This window comes from Nothoprocta perdicaria, unplaced genomic scaffold, assembly GCF_003342845.1.
Source record: "Nothoprocta perdicaria isolate Ctin4 unplaced genomic scaffold, notPer1 scaffold_143, whole genome shotgun sequence".
Lineage (NCBI taxonomy): Eukaryota > Metazoa > Chordata > Aves > Tinamiformes > Tinamidae > Nothoprocta > Nothoprocta perdicaria.
In genome coordinates this window covers 1832079-1847773 of record NW_020454572.1, presented here as the reverse complement: position 1 = coordinate 1847773, position 15695 = coordinate 1832079, and the positions used below count along the sequence as shown (strand labels likewise).

General features: G+C 47.7%; 2 protein-coding genes across 3 annotated transcripts; one reads left to right on the top strand and one right to left on the bottom strand.

Moving 5' to 3' along the window:
* The first annotated feature begins 6 nt into the window (after nt 1–6).
* On the top strand, nt 7–2583 carry PLLP (plasmolipin). The gene is made up of 4 exons (XM_026034397.1): nt 7–50; nt 1583–1756; nt 1972–2091; nt 2165–2583. The coding sequence occupies exons 1-4, from the start codon at nt 36–38 to the stop codon at nt 2276–2278; spliced, it is 423 nt and encodes a 140-aa protein (XP_025890182.1). The 5' UTR covers nt 7–35; the 3' UTR covers nt 2279–2583.
* Nucleotides 2584–4578: 1995 nt separating this feature from the next.
* Nucleotides 4579–15663, bottom strand: ARL2BP (ADP ribosylation factor like GTPase 2 binding protein). Of its 2 annotated transcripts, XM_026034370.1 has the most exons (8): nt 15212–15663; nt 14627–14719; nt 13487–13546; nt 11588–11649; nt 10615–10721; nt 9869–9954; nt 7571–7667; nt 4579–6579 (listed from the first exon to the last, which is right to left on the bottom strand). In XM_026034370.1, the coding sequence occupies exons 2-8, from the start codon at nt 14629–14631 to the stop codon at nt 6499–6501; spliced, it is 498 nt and encodes a 165-aa protein (XP_025890155.1). In that variant the 5' UTR covers nt 14632–14719; nt 15212–15663; the 3' UTR covers nt 4579–6498. The 2 variants fall into 2 exon arrangements, with proteins under 2 accessions (XP_025890155.1, XP_025890154.1); XM_026034369.1 differs by having other exon boundaries at nt 14627–15663.
* Nucleotides 15664–15695: the final 32 nt, after the last annotated feature.

The following is a 15695-nucleotide window of genomic DNA, read 5'->3' as shown; positions in this document are numbered from 1 at the left end:
ACGGCGCCTTCCTGCTCTCGCCGCTCGGCGGCCTCATGGTGGCCGAAGCCGTGAGTACCGCGAGCCGGGGGGCGCGACGGGGCTGTAATTAGGAGGGGGTTAATTAATTAGCAGGAGGTGCAACCTGCCGCGTGGGGACGGTGAGAAGTGCAGGGGCTCCCCTCGAGGCTCAGGCAAGGCGACTGCAGTGCAGGAATCTCTTGGATGCGGCAGGAAAGAGCCACGGGGCCAGCACGGTCCGTGGGGGCAGCCCTGCGACATCCTTGCACTGTCCCCGCTCCCTGAGAGCCCTGTCGCACGCAGGTGCCAGGGCGGGCGGCAGGGTCGCGTGCCAGCGCCCTGGGTGGCTTTGGGGGTTTTCCCCCCATCCGAGTTTCTCCCCACGCTGCAAACACAGGAGTTTGCATGGACGCGAGGGAAGACAAGGCGGCATTGTGCGGAGCGCGGCGGCGGCCGCGGGGCACCGCGCGTCACACGGTGTCACACAGTGTCCCTTGTGCGGCCTGCGTCAGCCTGCGGGCCGGGCCGCCACGGCGGCTCCCGCCGCGCCCGGCACCTCCTTGCCAAGGTCCGGAGTCCAGGGATCGAGAGCGGGCGCAGCCTCGGGAGGACGCGTTAATCAGTTACGCAGCCGCCTTCCCGAAGGAGAGGGCGAACAGGGATGAAGGAGAGGGTCCTGGTGCTGGAGAGGTTGAGGTCCAAGACGGGGCTGCCTCGAGATGCTGCTTCTCGTCGGCGAGGCAGCAGGAGGGCAGGGGCAGCACCCAAGGGTGCTGGGGGACAGCAGATGGTCGTGGCGCTGTGGAGGATCAGCTGCATCTTTCACCCCAGACAGACACCCCAAAAATCTCCTTTTTTAGTGGCACTTGAACAAGGGCTAGGAGTTGTTTCTCTGCTGACTTTTTTTGGTTGCATGCTGGAAATAAGGGGCTTGTGTCCTGCCTTTTTCCTGGTTCCCCTGGAAGCAGCTTGCAGGCACCTAACACCCCACTTGCTACGTAAGGAAACCTGTTTACCTGCAAAAGACAAACTCTTACTGTCCTTTATGCGGGATGGCTAAACCCAAACGGAGCAGCCTGGACCTAACCAAAGCGTGTTGAGAAAGGCACCGTTTTGGGTGGGAGACGCAGTCCTTGGGTCTGCCACCACAAGGGGACACCCGCGCCGGGGAGGGACGTTGTCCTCGTGTCACCTTCAGCAGGTGGAGGGAGGATGCTCCCGCCCGGCTGGTGCTTGCCCCGCCGTGGGCCCGGCCCCGGCGTCCCCGGGCTCCCTGCCTTGGCCGCCAGCGCGGCACCGCGCGGGCTGCAGTGCCGGGGGATGAGCCCCGTGGGAGCCTCCGGGCAGCAGAGAACCAAAGGCACCACGCAGAGCCCGGAGGAAACGCATCCCGTGGCAGACAAATCCAGTGAGCAGCACAACCCGCCTCTCAAAGTCACCGCCCCGTCCTCTGGAGGACGTCCAGCTTGGACAACGTTGCATGCAACAGTTTCACTTCGCCAACCGGGGGATGGTGCCAGCCCCGTTTTTGTGCATTTCGGGCAACCGCAACCCTGAGCACTTTCCCCTTTCTACCCTGCAGGTGCTTGGCTTATTGACGTGGGCTCTTATTGCTGACACGACGTACTACCTCCACGCAGCCTACGGCTGGGTCATGTTCGTGGCCATCTTCTTCTGGATATTGACGGTCATTTTCTTGGTGATCTACCTGCTGCAGCTTCACTTGAAATTCCACATCGTTCCCTGGCCCCTCGTGGTAAGCACGATGAGGAGACCGAGTCTTGGACTTGCTCCTCTCAAAGCTGACGTGAGGAAGTCCTCTGCACTTTGCCCGTGACCTTGTTTCATTCTGGCCCTCAGCTGCTTGGAAACTTCACAGATAGAGATGCCAACAACCCTGGCCTTGCTTTATGGAAGGCATCGGTGCTCCATGGAGCTCGGGCCTCGTAACCTTCTCTTTGCCCTCCCCAGCTACTGATCTTCAACGCGACGGCCACCGTGCTGTATATCACGGCTTTCGTGACGTGCTCCGCGGCCATCAAGCCGACGTCGTGGCGCCAGTGGGACTACAACAGGAGAGCCGCGGCCGCTGTAAGCACGGGCAGCGCGCGGGGCCGGGCGGCGGGGCGGCCGCCGCGCTCACGCCGCGCCTCCTCTCTTCCAGTTCTTCGCCTGCCTCGTGATGGTGGCCTACGGGGCCAGCACCTTCTTCAGCTTCTGTGCCTGGAGAGGGCTCGGCAGCAACGCTGCCACCAGCCAAGTGACCAACCGTGCCTGAGGGAGCAGCAGGCGGCTGGCGCGCGCCCGCGGCTCCAAGGCCGCGTGCACGGGCAGGATGAGGAGCAGGGCGGAGCCGGGCTTTGCGCCGGGTGACGGCACCTCTCTCCACACTCCGTCTCCTACAGAAACCAGCCTGCGGTGACCGTCGTCCCCAGCTGTCCAGCCGTGGTGGGCAGCTGTTCTGCGGTCCCCGATGATGCTCCCCGTTGACGTGTCCGCAGCACAAACCCACCACAGCCAGGGCTGGCCTCGGCCCGAGACCCAGCACGGGCTGGAGACCAAACCTCCTGCCTGTCCTTGAGCCTCCCTCTGCTCCTCCCAGCTCCCCGGGGAGCCCGGGCCTGGCCAGAGCAGCTCAGCTGAGCAGACCTAACCCAGCACCTATCAGCAGCACTAAACTTCACTAAACCCCAGCCCAAGTGCCTGTCCCTGGGTCATTAACAGCTACGGAGTAAACAGCGGTAATTAACTCAAGAGGTAAACGGAGGCAGAGCTGGAGGATGAAGGCTAAGTGGGACAAGTCTAAACTGCTAGTGTACTGATATCCAAAAAAAAAAAAAAAAAANGCACTAAACTTCACTAAACCCCAGCCCAAGTGCCTGTCCCTGGGTCATTAACAGCTACGGAGTAAACAGCGGTAATTAACTCAAGAGGTAAACGGGGGCAGAGCTGGAGGATGAAGGCTAAGTGGGACAAGTCAAAACTGCTAGTGTACTGATATCAAAAAAAAAAAAAAAAAAAAGCACTTTATGTTTTAAATAAAAATCTTCCAAAATTCAACACTTGAGTGTGTCCAGAAGTTGTTTTCCATAAAATCCTGCAGAGTTTATTGCAGATTGCAATTTCTGTCAGATCCCAGAGTGCATGTATAGCGAGCCACAAAGCCAAGGAGGGGGCAGAGATTTCACTGGCCAAAGAAACTACCCCTTCCCACCGCACAAGGGCATTAAAATCTGGCCCCAAGTCCATATTGTTCTTATCACTCTGCTTTAGAGATATCTACTCACACACACATGTATAGAGATGGGCAAAGGATTCGGTGTCCTCCCTTGTGCAGCCCCGAAGGCTCTCAAAGCCCTTAAAGCCACCAAGTCCACGTGGCCACGATTTCCCTTTCAGCGTTTGCTTTATCACGTTACGTCTATCAGACAAAGGTTATACATTACATACACTTAGCTTATTTACAGATCCTCCTACACAGGAATGTTAACATAGTCCAAAGTTGCATTAAACGCTGCACTGGAAAAACCCTAAAACTCGTCTTGAGAGGGAGGCCCCAGAAATTCATCTTAATTTAATTTTAAAGGGATTGCACAAACTGCATCACACTCAGGCAGATTTAGCTTTATTTACTTTGGAAGAAAGCTAAGTGACGGGTAACATTTCAAGAAATATAAAAATAAGTATTTCTATATTTCTATAACAGTAAGGAAATCAGCCTCTGTGGATTCTTGTGACAAAAATAAAGCTATAGAAAGGGAAATCAGACTTGCAAACACGGAGTCCACAATATATAGAAATTTAATTTCTTATAAAAGACCCTCTAGAGCAGAAATTGTTACAGAAACGCTGGACCCCAGAGCACACCAAAAGCACGACTAGAAGAGGCGGCGCGTTGGCGAGCGCGGTGCGGGAACAGGAGGGATGCGCTGGGATTGCGTCCCGAGCCGCGCGGCTCGGCTCCCAATTCCAGCAGGGAAAAGACTGACCTAAAATTGCTGTGGAAAAGGAGTTTCCTCCCCAGAAAGCGTTTCTGCACCAACGGGCATTATCACTCACCCGACTACACGTGTGTCTGTGTGAAGGTTGTGCAAATCCATGGATTTACGCTATCTTCCTGCAACTAAACTACTTCAACACGTTACTTAACATTGCCTTATGCAATAATAATAAATTAACCTGACAGAACTGAACGGTGAACTGGGGGAGGCAGGAAAGCAAAGCTCACAGCAGGCGCATCAAAAGCAAGAAACGAAGCACCACAAATCTGCGAAACGGCGAAAACTTTGGTACAGCGCAAACACCTCGACGTTGTTCTCCCTCCACACGGGGATACAGCCTGAACGGCGCCTCGCAGGCTCTGAAACCGGGAGTGACGGCAAATACAAAAGGATTTCATTCTGAAAATAACCACCAAGGAATTCATTTTTACTGCAGTCAGGCCGTGTTAAAGATGTGGCCCAATGCGACCCAACTGTGACCCAATTTTCATAATTTTGTTCTCCAGGGAACAGATGATTAGGAATATTCTTTCTGCTTGCTAAGGGCACGAACTGACAAGTGTGCAGCCATCTGCACTCCAGGGAAATGTTCTTATTTATTGCAGAATCTGTGAAAACCTGTGTAAAGACCTGTAAATCCTGATGAGACATACAGAACTGCTTTTGATCAAAACACATCAAATCACAAGGATTTCTAAGCAAAAACACCTGGAGGAGTTAACATATTTTTAAGAGGATCATGTATATGTGTTCAGATCTGGAGATTTCAACACACCAGAACAATTCCAGCCAGAAGCCTGCAGCATCATCAGCAAAACACACTGGGCACCTAGTGAGGTTTTTTGAGCAGTGCTACATTCATAAATTTGGTACAGAGATGGTCAAAATGTCAGGTTAATAGGTTAATCCGCTTTCCTTAGCGCTGTTAGTCTGTGTCTACAACTCATTATCATCTCACCACAACTCTGTAACTTTAATCTGGTAGTAAATACGTCTTATTTTTGCCATATTTATTGCTTATTTTTGCATGGCTTCACTAGCATGAAAAAAAAACCCCTATTTCAGTTGCAGCACAAAACTGTAACGCTTTGGAAATCAGTGACCGAAGTCATCACGGATAGGATTTCAGCTCATTCACCCCAGTGAACGAGTCCCCAGTACGAGCACAAACCCACAGCCGGGCGGTGGCTTTGCTCTCTCGAGGTCGGGTTCTTGCAGGGTGACGGTCCCCGATCCCCAGCTGCATCGCTGCCAAAGGGCATCTCCCTGGGCTGCACAAACCCTGGGCGGACGGGGCAGAGAGGGGCTGTGCAGAGCTCCTCCTCCAGGACCAGGAGCACAAGTCCCAAGCTGCTCTTAAGCTCACGCTGCTTGAGCACATCCAGAGACAGCCAATTAACGTGTCTGAGGAGCCCAAGAACAGAGCACCGCTGCAGCTCCAAACAGGCTGCAATCCCACCTCCAAACAAGTGTTAATTCCAACTGTCGACAGATCTGGGGCTCTGTGACAGTCGAAAGCTTGTGGCTACAGCCCTACCAGCAAGCAACTCAGCTCTTTTTCCACGCACGTTGAAAAAGGCATTGCAGGACTGGTGTTGCCAGCAGCCTAAGCATTAATTTAGCAAACACTTGCATTTTAATTCGCATGTGAATTAGTGCATGACATGGGCACGCAGTAAACACGCTCGTGACAGATTTACTGTCCCTCTTTGTTATTAGAAATGGTGCAGATACACCACTGCAGAAAAGGAGGTAAGAAAATGCATTCTAGGGGCAAGATTTAGGTTTATTATGGCTATTTTTGCAATGTTTCTTAGCTCGGGCTGAAAAAATTGAATGGGAGAACTTTGTGCATTAAGGATGGCACGTGAAAAAGCCAAAGGCAGACAGAATTACACACGAACATATCAGTCACCAAAGAACCGAGCGGCAGTCTCACGCTAGAACATGTCCAGGTTAAAACACAGTCTTCCTTCAGAGAGCTGAATCATTTCAGATCACAATACTGTGAAAAGTACAAAAAAAAGAATAAAAAAAGGAACAAAAACAGATGAGGGAGGGAGACTCGGAGGTTGTGTTTGCACCTATACTTCCCGGAGCAGGATGGACACATGCCCTTTTTACTCCTTTCTTGGTTCTGAAAAGCATTACGCTTTAGAGATAGCTACAATGACACCCCAAAAAACACACATTAGTCCTATTTACCTCCTTCTGAACATGCCAGGCTTCTCGGCACGCGTAACACTTTGCCTGGTGTATAGGTGGAATGCATTTATTAAAAACTGTTATTCTCGTAGAGCTTCTTCTGTAGTCCCCGAATACCATCTGGAATTCATAAACAGAGGTTTCTAGGATTGGGCCTTTGAAGGCATAGTCTGGGAAAGGAGTCAGTTTTCATCACGTAAAAGCACCTTGATTCTCATGACCTTTAGTGTTTTAACATCCAAATGGGAGGCAGAGCACTCGTCCGGAGAGGGAAGCTAGTGCCTAAACCCCTCTAGGAGGAAGATATCGATGACTTGTTTAAGGATGTCACCACTAACCCACTGCTTAAATCCAGACTTCGACCTTCTTTTTCCTAGAAAAAAAAAAGTGAGAAAAAAAGAAATCCTCGATTTTAAGTGCTATTTTGGAATAAGCAAAGTTCAGAAGATGAAACAAGCAATTGATATTATGCTTATTAAATCAGACTGAAAAAAAAACCCTTACCCATTGCCCTAAGCATCTGTCTATACCCAGGTTGCTCTGAGACATGAAAAAATCCCTCGCTGAGCATTTGTTTCTTCCTCTTCAGCATGAATAGGAATAGGTGAATCCAGACATCCAAGAGAGATTTGGAGATATTTTCTCTCTGCTGACACTGCGCCAGCTACACATCCAGGTGACATCAGTGTCGCCTGCTTACATGTGGACAAGACAGTCCAGCTAACAGGCCCACCCAAACATAAAGTGCAAGGGGATGCACAAAGAAAGAGTGCGTGCAGCCATCTCCTACCTCCTGTGCTCAAGGAACTACCAAAATCAAGTTTCTATGGGTTTTCCTATCGAAACTGAGACAGTTGGCAACTCTGCAGGTGCAAACCCCAAATGAAATTGTTAAATTGTTCCTGCTGCTAAGATACGAGCTGTGCCCTTCCCTACTCGCCTCCTGTTGTCGCAGAACTCAAAGGGAGAGACTTTTAAATTTTCACATGTATTTCATTTCCTTAGGAAAAAGCCTACCCAAAAACCTGCTCTGATTTTTATTTTGTTGCTCCAAGTGGACAGAGAGAAAAAAAAAAAAGTAGATAAAGCTTAAAAAGATGGTTTGAGAAAAAACTGACACTCCAAGATGCAGAAAGCAAGTGTGAGCTAAAGCAGTGCACTGCGCATGCACTTCATTCAGGCATTCTACATATTATTAAATGTTTGCCAAGACAGCCACTTAATTATTTTCCTTTTGATCTGGTACAGCTCTGGAAAAAACACCCTTACCTATGGCAGTAATATTGCCTTTGGTACTCTCATGCAGAGCTGTATAAAACCTGCCACCACTGCGTGATGGAAACAAAACAATGCGATATACTTACAGCTCTGTAATCCAAGAACATTTCTTTAAAAGCCAGGAAATCAGTAAATGTGAGAAGCATATCAAATATATCACCCGCCATTTCATCTTTGTGCTGTCTACAAAGAGAAGAAGTTTAAGAATTAGAAAATTGTGTGGCCAACAAACTCATTTCAGAATGGTAAGAGGTCAAAACCTGAGGACAAGTTGAACAATATCAAGATTAAAACAATAATGTTATTAAAAGCCTAACAGAGCAAAATATTACCTTGCAGTATTGGCAATTTGAGTACATTAATTTGTTTTTATATGATTTTATTAAATCCAAGATGTAGAAGTATTACATGAATCCTTGAAAAACAAAGAACATGACTTGCAAGTCCACAGAAGGAAAAGTCAACTAGCCTTTTAGTTATCCCAAAGTATGGAAATAATAAAAAGTTGCCTCAAGTCCTTTGACAGCTTCAAGAACTGCTATTAATGAAGTTATTCAATCAGATTTCAAGTAGATATGTCCATATCTGCACATATAAGGCAAAAAAACCTGCAGCTGAGAGGTGAAATAAAGTGGGAATAAAAGGCTTGTGTGCTTCTAAGCCTTGGGAATAGACCAAATACCCTAGAGCTCTCCTGCGAAGGTTAAAGAGGTAGGTAGAAACCTATCTCTTTTTTTACAGAGTGTCACAAAAACACGTAAGGATAAAGCAGATGTCTGGTTTTCAAGATCTGAGCAAAAAAATAAATAAAAAGGGGGTTCAGGCTGCTGCTGGTTTTTCCCTTTCCCAGAGCAGATTCACAGTCTTTGAAAATTCTCAGGTCACACCAGGCCCCAATAACATTTAATTGAATGAGAACTGCTAACTATGTTGGCACATTAGCTGCAAAAGAGTAAAACAGGAGGAAAGTGTGGCGGGAGCTGCCAGTCGAACAGATGCACATTTGCATGGGGAGGACGTTTCCAGCACGCAACTACGGCAGCCTTGCACCTTGCACACTTGATGAAGGCATCTCCAGGGCTGCTACTTCGTACATCCACCCGCTACCCTTAATTCGCTTGGACAAGCTGCACAGTGCTGCTCTGGGACAGCAAAGGCCACCTCGCTTTTTAACAACTTAGCCTATTTTCAGGCTTAGCAGTTAAGATGCAAGGTGGAGAAATCGTTCCTACTGAGGAAACACTTCCATCTGGGTATCTAAAGCATCGAGTGCCACTCTGAAATGGGAAACCGAGGATTTCAGGATACACACAAACACGCCATTAAACTACTTTGCTAGTGCTTTACAACCTTACAAATACACTCCAGCTTACACTACGCTTACAGTAAAACTGTGCATCAACTACAGGAAAGGGAACGGAGCAACCAAAGAGCTACACGCTAAAGAATATGAAATAAATGGATTTTCCCTCTTAGAGAAGGGGCTGGAAGATTGGAGATTCCCTTCCCTTAAGAACAGAGCTCAGGGTAAGACCTAAACTTCAGAAGGTGACAGATCCTGGGAAAAGGCACAGCATGATATTTGGTAAGACTTCAGTTAAAAAAAAAATTTTAGAAGAAAAAATCTGTGCTCCTCCACATGCCACACTGACTATTTCAGCAACTCACTTAATCTTTCCTGCCCATCAATTTTGTTTTCATTTACTTATTTAGTTCCTATCAAAAGGAGCTTTACCTTAAGCAGTGTATCTTCTAAATATACTACTACGCTTTCACAGAATTTTTCCAGAGTTTTATTTAAGAGATTCACTTCCCAATTAAACTTGATATTCAAATCAAAGCAAAAAAAATCATCTTTTAAAACTGAATTCTTGCAAGAAGTCAGTTAAGGTAAAGATGACCATACATATAAATCTAAGACACACCAAGCTTTTCTCTAAATGCTTTCCATAAAATTTGTGATAAAAGGCATTTATTCACAATTCCTGAAAGACTCCCACGATACAGAATATCCAACACAGAGCCTGAAAGAGAGAAATTGCCTAATGAGCCCAGTTTCTCACTCAAGGGCCTGGCTTCAAAAGCCAAGGTGATAAAAAAAAAGGCGATAACGATAATAATAACAACAACAATAAAACAATGTTCCCATTGTGATATCTGTGTTCATTACTACCCAACATATTTCAGCATAGTAGTTTAGAAATTTAGAGTAGCAGGACATGAGGAAGGTGAGAAACTCAGGTGGCAGCATTTTTTAAATTACTACTATTAAATGGGAATCTCCTCCAGAAGGGACCCTCAAACTTGAGTTTTATTTTAAGTCAGACAAATGAGAAAAGCACAAGATGTTCCTCCCCCTATAAAAACCAAAGGCAACAACTTACTGCAATGACATTGTGAACGCAGTCATATTAAAACCAGGAATCCGATCAAGCAGCTTTTCTTCAATGTATTTCTCTACTAGACAGATCTAAAAGGGAAAACACACAGCATCACAATAAACCTTATTTTGCAGATATCAAGACACTGGAATTTCCTTACACCGATGTCTTAGCCTCCGCAGTATTATCTTCACCAGGTAAATAATCCTGCAGACCCCTGAGCTAGGCAATGATAACTCAAATGTTCACATAGTCACCGACAAGCTGCAGCGGGGCATTTTCCTTAGGACTAGGTGTGAAAACAAATCTGTTCGCTTCCACTAACAAGAAAGTTTAAATGCATTTTCTGGTATTGATTGGTAGGCTGAGATGGTTTCATAATTGTGCAAAGAGGGCTATGAAAGAGGTTCAAGGTAAGGAGGAAGCTGCCTTGTACAAAGACATCGCTAAGCACTAAATAATACGGCTGTAATATGCCACTTGCTACAAAATTAGGGTAAAATCCTCTTCAACTGGATTATATAAGGTTCAAAACACCTGTAAAAGTTTTCAAGTGGAAAAAACATAAGTGGAACCTGGAAGTTGAGAAAACCTCTTTACTGCTCACAGGTCACGGCTATGCATCAAAAGAAGAGAGTGGAAACATTAGCTTCATTCCACGGAAATCAGTAATTTTATAACGGAGGGCACATAGGGTAACAATAAAAATAACAAAGCAAGACACGTGAAGAACAGGAAAAATATCTTACGTATTCATTAAAAATAGAAGTATAGATGAGCTTGTTTTCTTCTGAGTCATCAAACTCCTGGTAGTGCTTCTCCATAAAACCCCTCTGTATTAGCTGGAAATCATCATCTGGGCCACAATAAACACACATCATTTGGTTATGAGACCAGTCATTCTTATTGCAACACAGAAACCACATTGACCAGAGCTCTGCCCCCTCGCCACAGCCATGGAGCCCATACAGGTGTCGTGGCAATCCTAACAGGACAGCGACTGTTGCTGAGCTGTCATTTCGGACCCATCTGGGAGAAGACAAAAGCAGGGCATGCGACCAAGCACGGCACAAGCCCAAGCTTTGCGTTGGTTCAGGGAGCTGAATCAACAGGGGAGCAGCTCATCAGGCTGCTGTGTGTTCAAAATAGGACAGGAGGCACTTGCCAAACATTTAAAGCCCTGTGAAAAGCCTAAAGGAGGGCCACGGTCATTACTCAAAAGTTTCTCTTGTGCTCAATATTAACAGCAAAGCCCTCCCCCTTCATGTTCCATAAAAAGGCTACAACTCAATATAACACTACAACAAGCTGAATTTTGATCTAATTTGCCAAAGAATCTTTTCTGCTCATGGAAGGAAAGAAAAATGACAAACAACAAGGTAACTATTAAATTCACCGCTAAGTTCAACAGAACGAGTATAAACATAAAATGTACATAGGCACAGTGTTAAAATGTGCCAGCCTGAGCTTTCTAAAGCCTAACAGTGGACTGCAGTGGTGCAAGGACACATTTTTGGGGCTCACACCATGCTGTTAGGAGAAGGGAGCACAGACGACTTTAATGCACAGTCTTACTACAGTGTCAGGTCAGCGATCACGAGAATGAAGGAAGGAGAGCTGCTACGAAGCCAAAAAGGCTTTTTTTGACTCTGCACATCCAGCAAGAAGAGCGGCTTGGATTCTTTTCAATACTTGTCACCCCTAACTCCGTGCAGAGCTTACCCATTATAATATCCTCTAGATACCCAATGACTGCATCAAACTCGGCATCAGAAGGGGAGGAGCTGAAAGCAAAGGAAGACGTTATCACGTATGTGTACGCTGCACTCAGAGGGGAAGAAAAACTAGAAAACGAGGTGAAAAGCCTAAGCTAAAGCAAGCCAAGCAATTGCACGGTAAGTGAATGATTTCCCAGCTTCGACCTACAAAACAGCCCAAAACACAGAAAACATAACTGAAAATAAGGCTCTTTAATGGGGATTCTCATCAGGGCTCTGCTGTACATTCATTGGTAGGTACCTTACGCAGAAGAAGTGCTGCTTTACTGGCACTAAAGGTAACTCCCGGGCTGTTGCTGAGGTGACGTGAAGAGTGTCATTAGAGCTGCAAACGAGCACTTTCCACACTACAAACCGACAACTTACAGGTCTACAACAAACTTCCTTTCCCTCCGGACCCTGCACAACTCTGCACGGAGGACACGGACCTTGTTATGGCCATCGAGGGAGTATTTGGAAATATTTGGCCCTGCAAGACCACTTTGTGCCCGTAACGCCTCTCTCCTACATAGCCCAGCACATGAGACAGGCTTTTCTTATGTATCAAGGATGCAAATTCAATAGGACTTTTTTTTTTTTTTTTTTAAGAGAAAAGTTAGCCTCAGTCAGTGAAAGTGCCATTTAAATTCAATTCTAGCTGCAAAAAAAAAAAAAAAGAAAAACAACAACAACAAAAAAACAACAACAAAAAAACCCACTTTGCTCTTAAGGAAGAGTCCAGTGAACTTAAACCAGCGACACATGCTTGGTCACAGCACTCATTTTGACAGGATAAAAAGGTGAAGGCATCTGATTACGGGAGATGATTGAGAGTCAAGGGCTGCTCCAACAACTCCTACATTCGTTAAGCCTAGGAGGGCGACTAAGACGCGAGGGAAAGGACAGGCTGCCCCAGCACGGGGCAGAAGGCCACAAGGAAGGGAGCTCATGCCCGGGAGCCGAAGGGGCTCATATCCCACGTATCCCAAAGGCCATAGTTATGCTGCAGGCAGCAGGCTTTGTCCCTTGATATTTGCATACAAAGCCAGGAGAATTGGCCTCGGATAATTTCTGTTTATTTATCAGTTTACTTTTAACAAGCATCTCTACCAAACAACTGAAAAAAAAAAAAAAAAAGGAATTAGAGAAATTCTTCTAGTTTTTATAACTTATTCTAACAGCGACAGCAAGTTTTAACTATTAAAGCAGAGTTTAAGCCTACAAAACAAATAACAGTAATTGCTTCAAAATAGCAGCAAGCCCATCTCTCCGTACCAACGTGTGCAAACAGGCTCTGGCAAATTCCATGGTAGCTGAAGGCATCTGCTGCCTCACGAGGTCTAGGCCACTGTCACCCGGGCCGCAGAAGCCCCTCGAGGGCACACGTGGCCTTTCAGCCTCCAGAGCACAAGGAACCACCCCAGAACTACAGGGCTCACGGCCCCTCTGCCACCCTGGCCAAAGGCTTTAAAAGAGCCCAAAAAATGTGGGGGGCAGCAGGGTCTTAGAGCAAAAGAAACGGCTGGAGGCTGCCTGTAAAATAACTCACGTGTGCAGAAGGAGCACGTTCAAGCCCGCAAAGCTATTCTCGCCTTAAAATCTATAACCCGTTGGCAAGGAGAGAGAATCTGAGTTCAGCTAGGGCTGCGTGGTGGTATTATGTGTGTGACACTCTATTTAGCTTCACTTCATCTAGACTCTGAGCTGCAGTTCAGAGCTGGGGCTTTGTTCCATGCCCTGGTTCTCCTCAGCAGCACCCATTAATCAGTGTGGTCCACCTCCACTGCTGTAATTATGCTCCCGTTAAGATACTTTCAGCAGGAAAGAGTTTATTTAAGCCTGACACGGGGAAAAATCTACTTACACGGCGACATCCAAGTTCTCCTCCTCTGAGGCCTCCATTTTCACTGCATAACCTAGTGAACTAGAGAAAAGAAAAAGCACCACGTTGCTGTTATTGGGGTGGTTTTTCCTTTCAGGGTAAGGTATTAACGGACGACACGGGAGGCAGAAGCCACCCTGAGGGCCCCGTGGTGCCGCTGCGAGGGCTCAGGGCAGCAGCCACGCGTGTATTTGTAACCCGGAGCACGGCGCGGGCTCGGGCCAGGCCCCCCGCACGGCCGCAACAGCAGACCGTGCCCCCCACCAGCACCACCTCGGGCCGGGCCTGGCCCTGCCCGCCCCAGCTCACCGCCCCTCTCCCATCCCGGCCCCAGCGCCCGCTCCCACCCAGGCCACGGGGCCGCCTCGGGGCCCACGCACGCGGCCCTCACACCCCTCCCTCGAACAACGGGGCCCAGGCGCCCGGGTGGGATCCCGGCCCCCCATCCTCCCTCCTCCAACAGGACCCAGACGCGCGCCCCGTTTCACTCCCCCGCCCTGACCTCCAAAAGGGGCCCAGGCGTCCGGGCCCCGCCCCCCCCCCCATCGCGTGCGTTACCCCCGCCAGCCCGCGGCCGTCACCCGGGAAACGCTTCCTTCCGGCCCCGCCACAGCCAACCACAGAGCGGAGGCGGTGGCAGAGGGCCCGCCCCCCGCCGGGAAGGGCCAATGGGAGAGCGGGCGGGCCGTGAGGGGGAGGCGGTGCAGCAGAGCGCGCCCGAGGAGGAACGGGGATAAAAACATATATAGAAATGTATAGAAATGTATAGAAATGGCCACGTTTGCACGGACACACAGTGCGGCACCCGGGGCCCCCGCCGCAGAGCCAGGGCGGACATTAAAGCCTTGGGGCATGGATTTGCCTTTCTGACTTTCCTCAAGGCAGGCACCGGGGCAGGAGGAGAATTCTCATTTTTGGGCCAAAAAACGAAGATCCGAGCCCATTTCCGAGTCGGGCCGTAGTTGGGGGGAGGGGGAAAAAAAAGTCATCATGGAAAGGATTTAGAGAACTCTCCTGGCCCTGCTCCATCCCCGGCACTCCCGGGCTAATATGAGATACTTTACTGGCCCAGTAAAGACAATTCATCATCATCATAATAATAATCAGGGCCTGAGAACTCACTGCATTGGCCTCTGCTGCTGAATCGCTGCCAAGAAGGGGGAGGTTTTTGGCACACACTGTGCGTAGTAGCAGAGTTCTACTGTGCACCAGATACTTAGAAAAAGAAAGAGAAAACTTAAAAGAATCTTGGAGGAGACCAAGTCATATCCTCAGTCAGTGCAAAATAAGCACAACTCCTCAGGCTTTAGCACCACTGCTATAATTGACACCAGATGTGAACCCCGTTCCTGGCAGAAACCTAGTGAAACAGTCCAAGCTGCCTGCTCAGACACATGCTTAACAAACGAACGTCACAAATGTCTCATTAAAGCAGAGCGGAGATTCCCACTAAACAATCCTTACCCAAACGCACAGATTGTGGCCCCAAACCTGCTCAGAGCGGGACTGGCGCGTGGCGAGCAAGGTGCACATTTTCAGAGCTACGGAAGAGGCTGGACTCGCTACCCAGTAACTTTTCCTACCTCCCCGCTCTGCTTTTAAATAAACTGGTTGAGAATTCTTTAATCTTTTAAGATAGCTCAATATTTTCAAAGTGAACATAGCTTCCAAAAACAATAGTGATTAAAAAAAGATGATCGATGATACCTTAAAAAAGATCCAGAATATCAAATTAATTCCAGTCCAGCATTACAATTAGTTAAGAATACCTCCTGAAAATTATATCCTCACAAAAAAATAATGTGGGTACTGAAGTTAAAAGCATCAGAAACATTATGCACTTGAAAATAACGCCCATCTTTTAACGTTTTAAAAAAAATCAGAACATTCTTTGGAATCAATTAAAAAATAAAAAATAAGTGAGTTTTTCCACAGTCCTCACACTGTCTTTTCAAATCAGTTTGTGTAAGATGAAGTCAGAGCAGTTTCAGACCCACTGTCTGGAAATAGAGTCTCTGACCAGCAGGAGGCTACATAAAACAAGAAACATTGGCTTTCCTTTTCAGCATACCAACAGAGACTACTGAGCACAAGACAGCAGGGCCCTGTTCTAGGACATATTTCTTTTCCTTTTTTTTTTGTGTGTGTGTGTGTGTCTGTGTGTGTGTGTGTATGTGTACTTCCAGTGCAA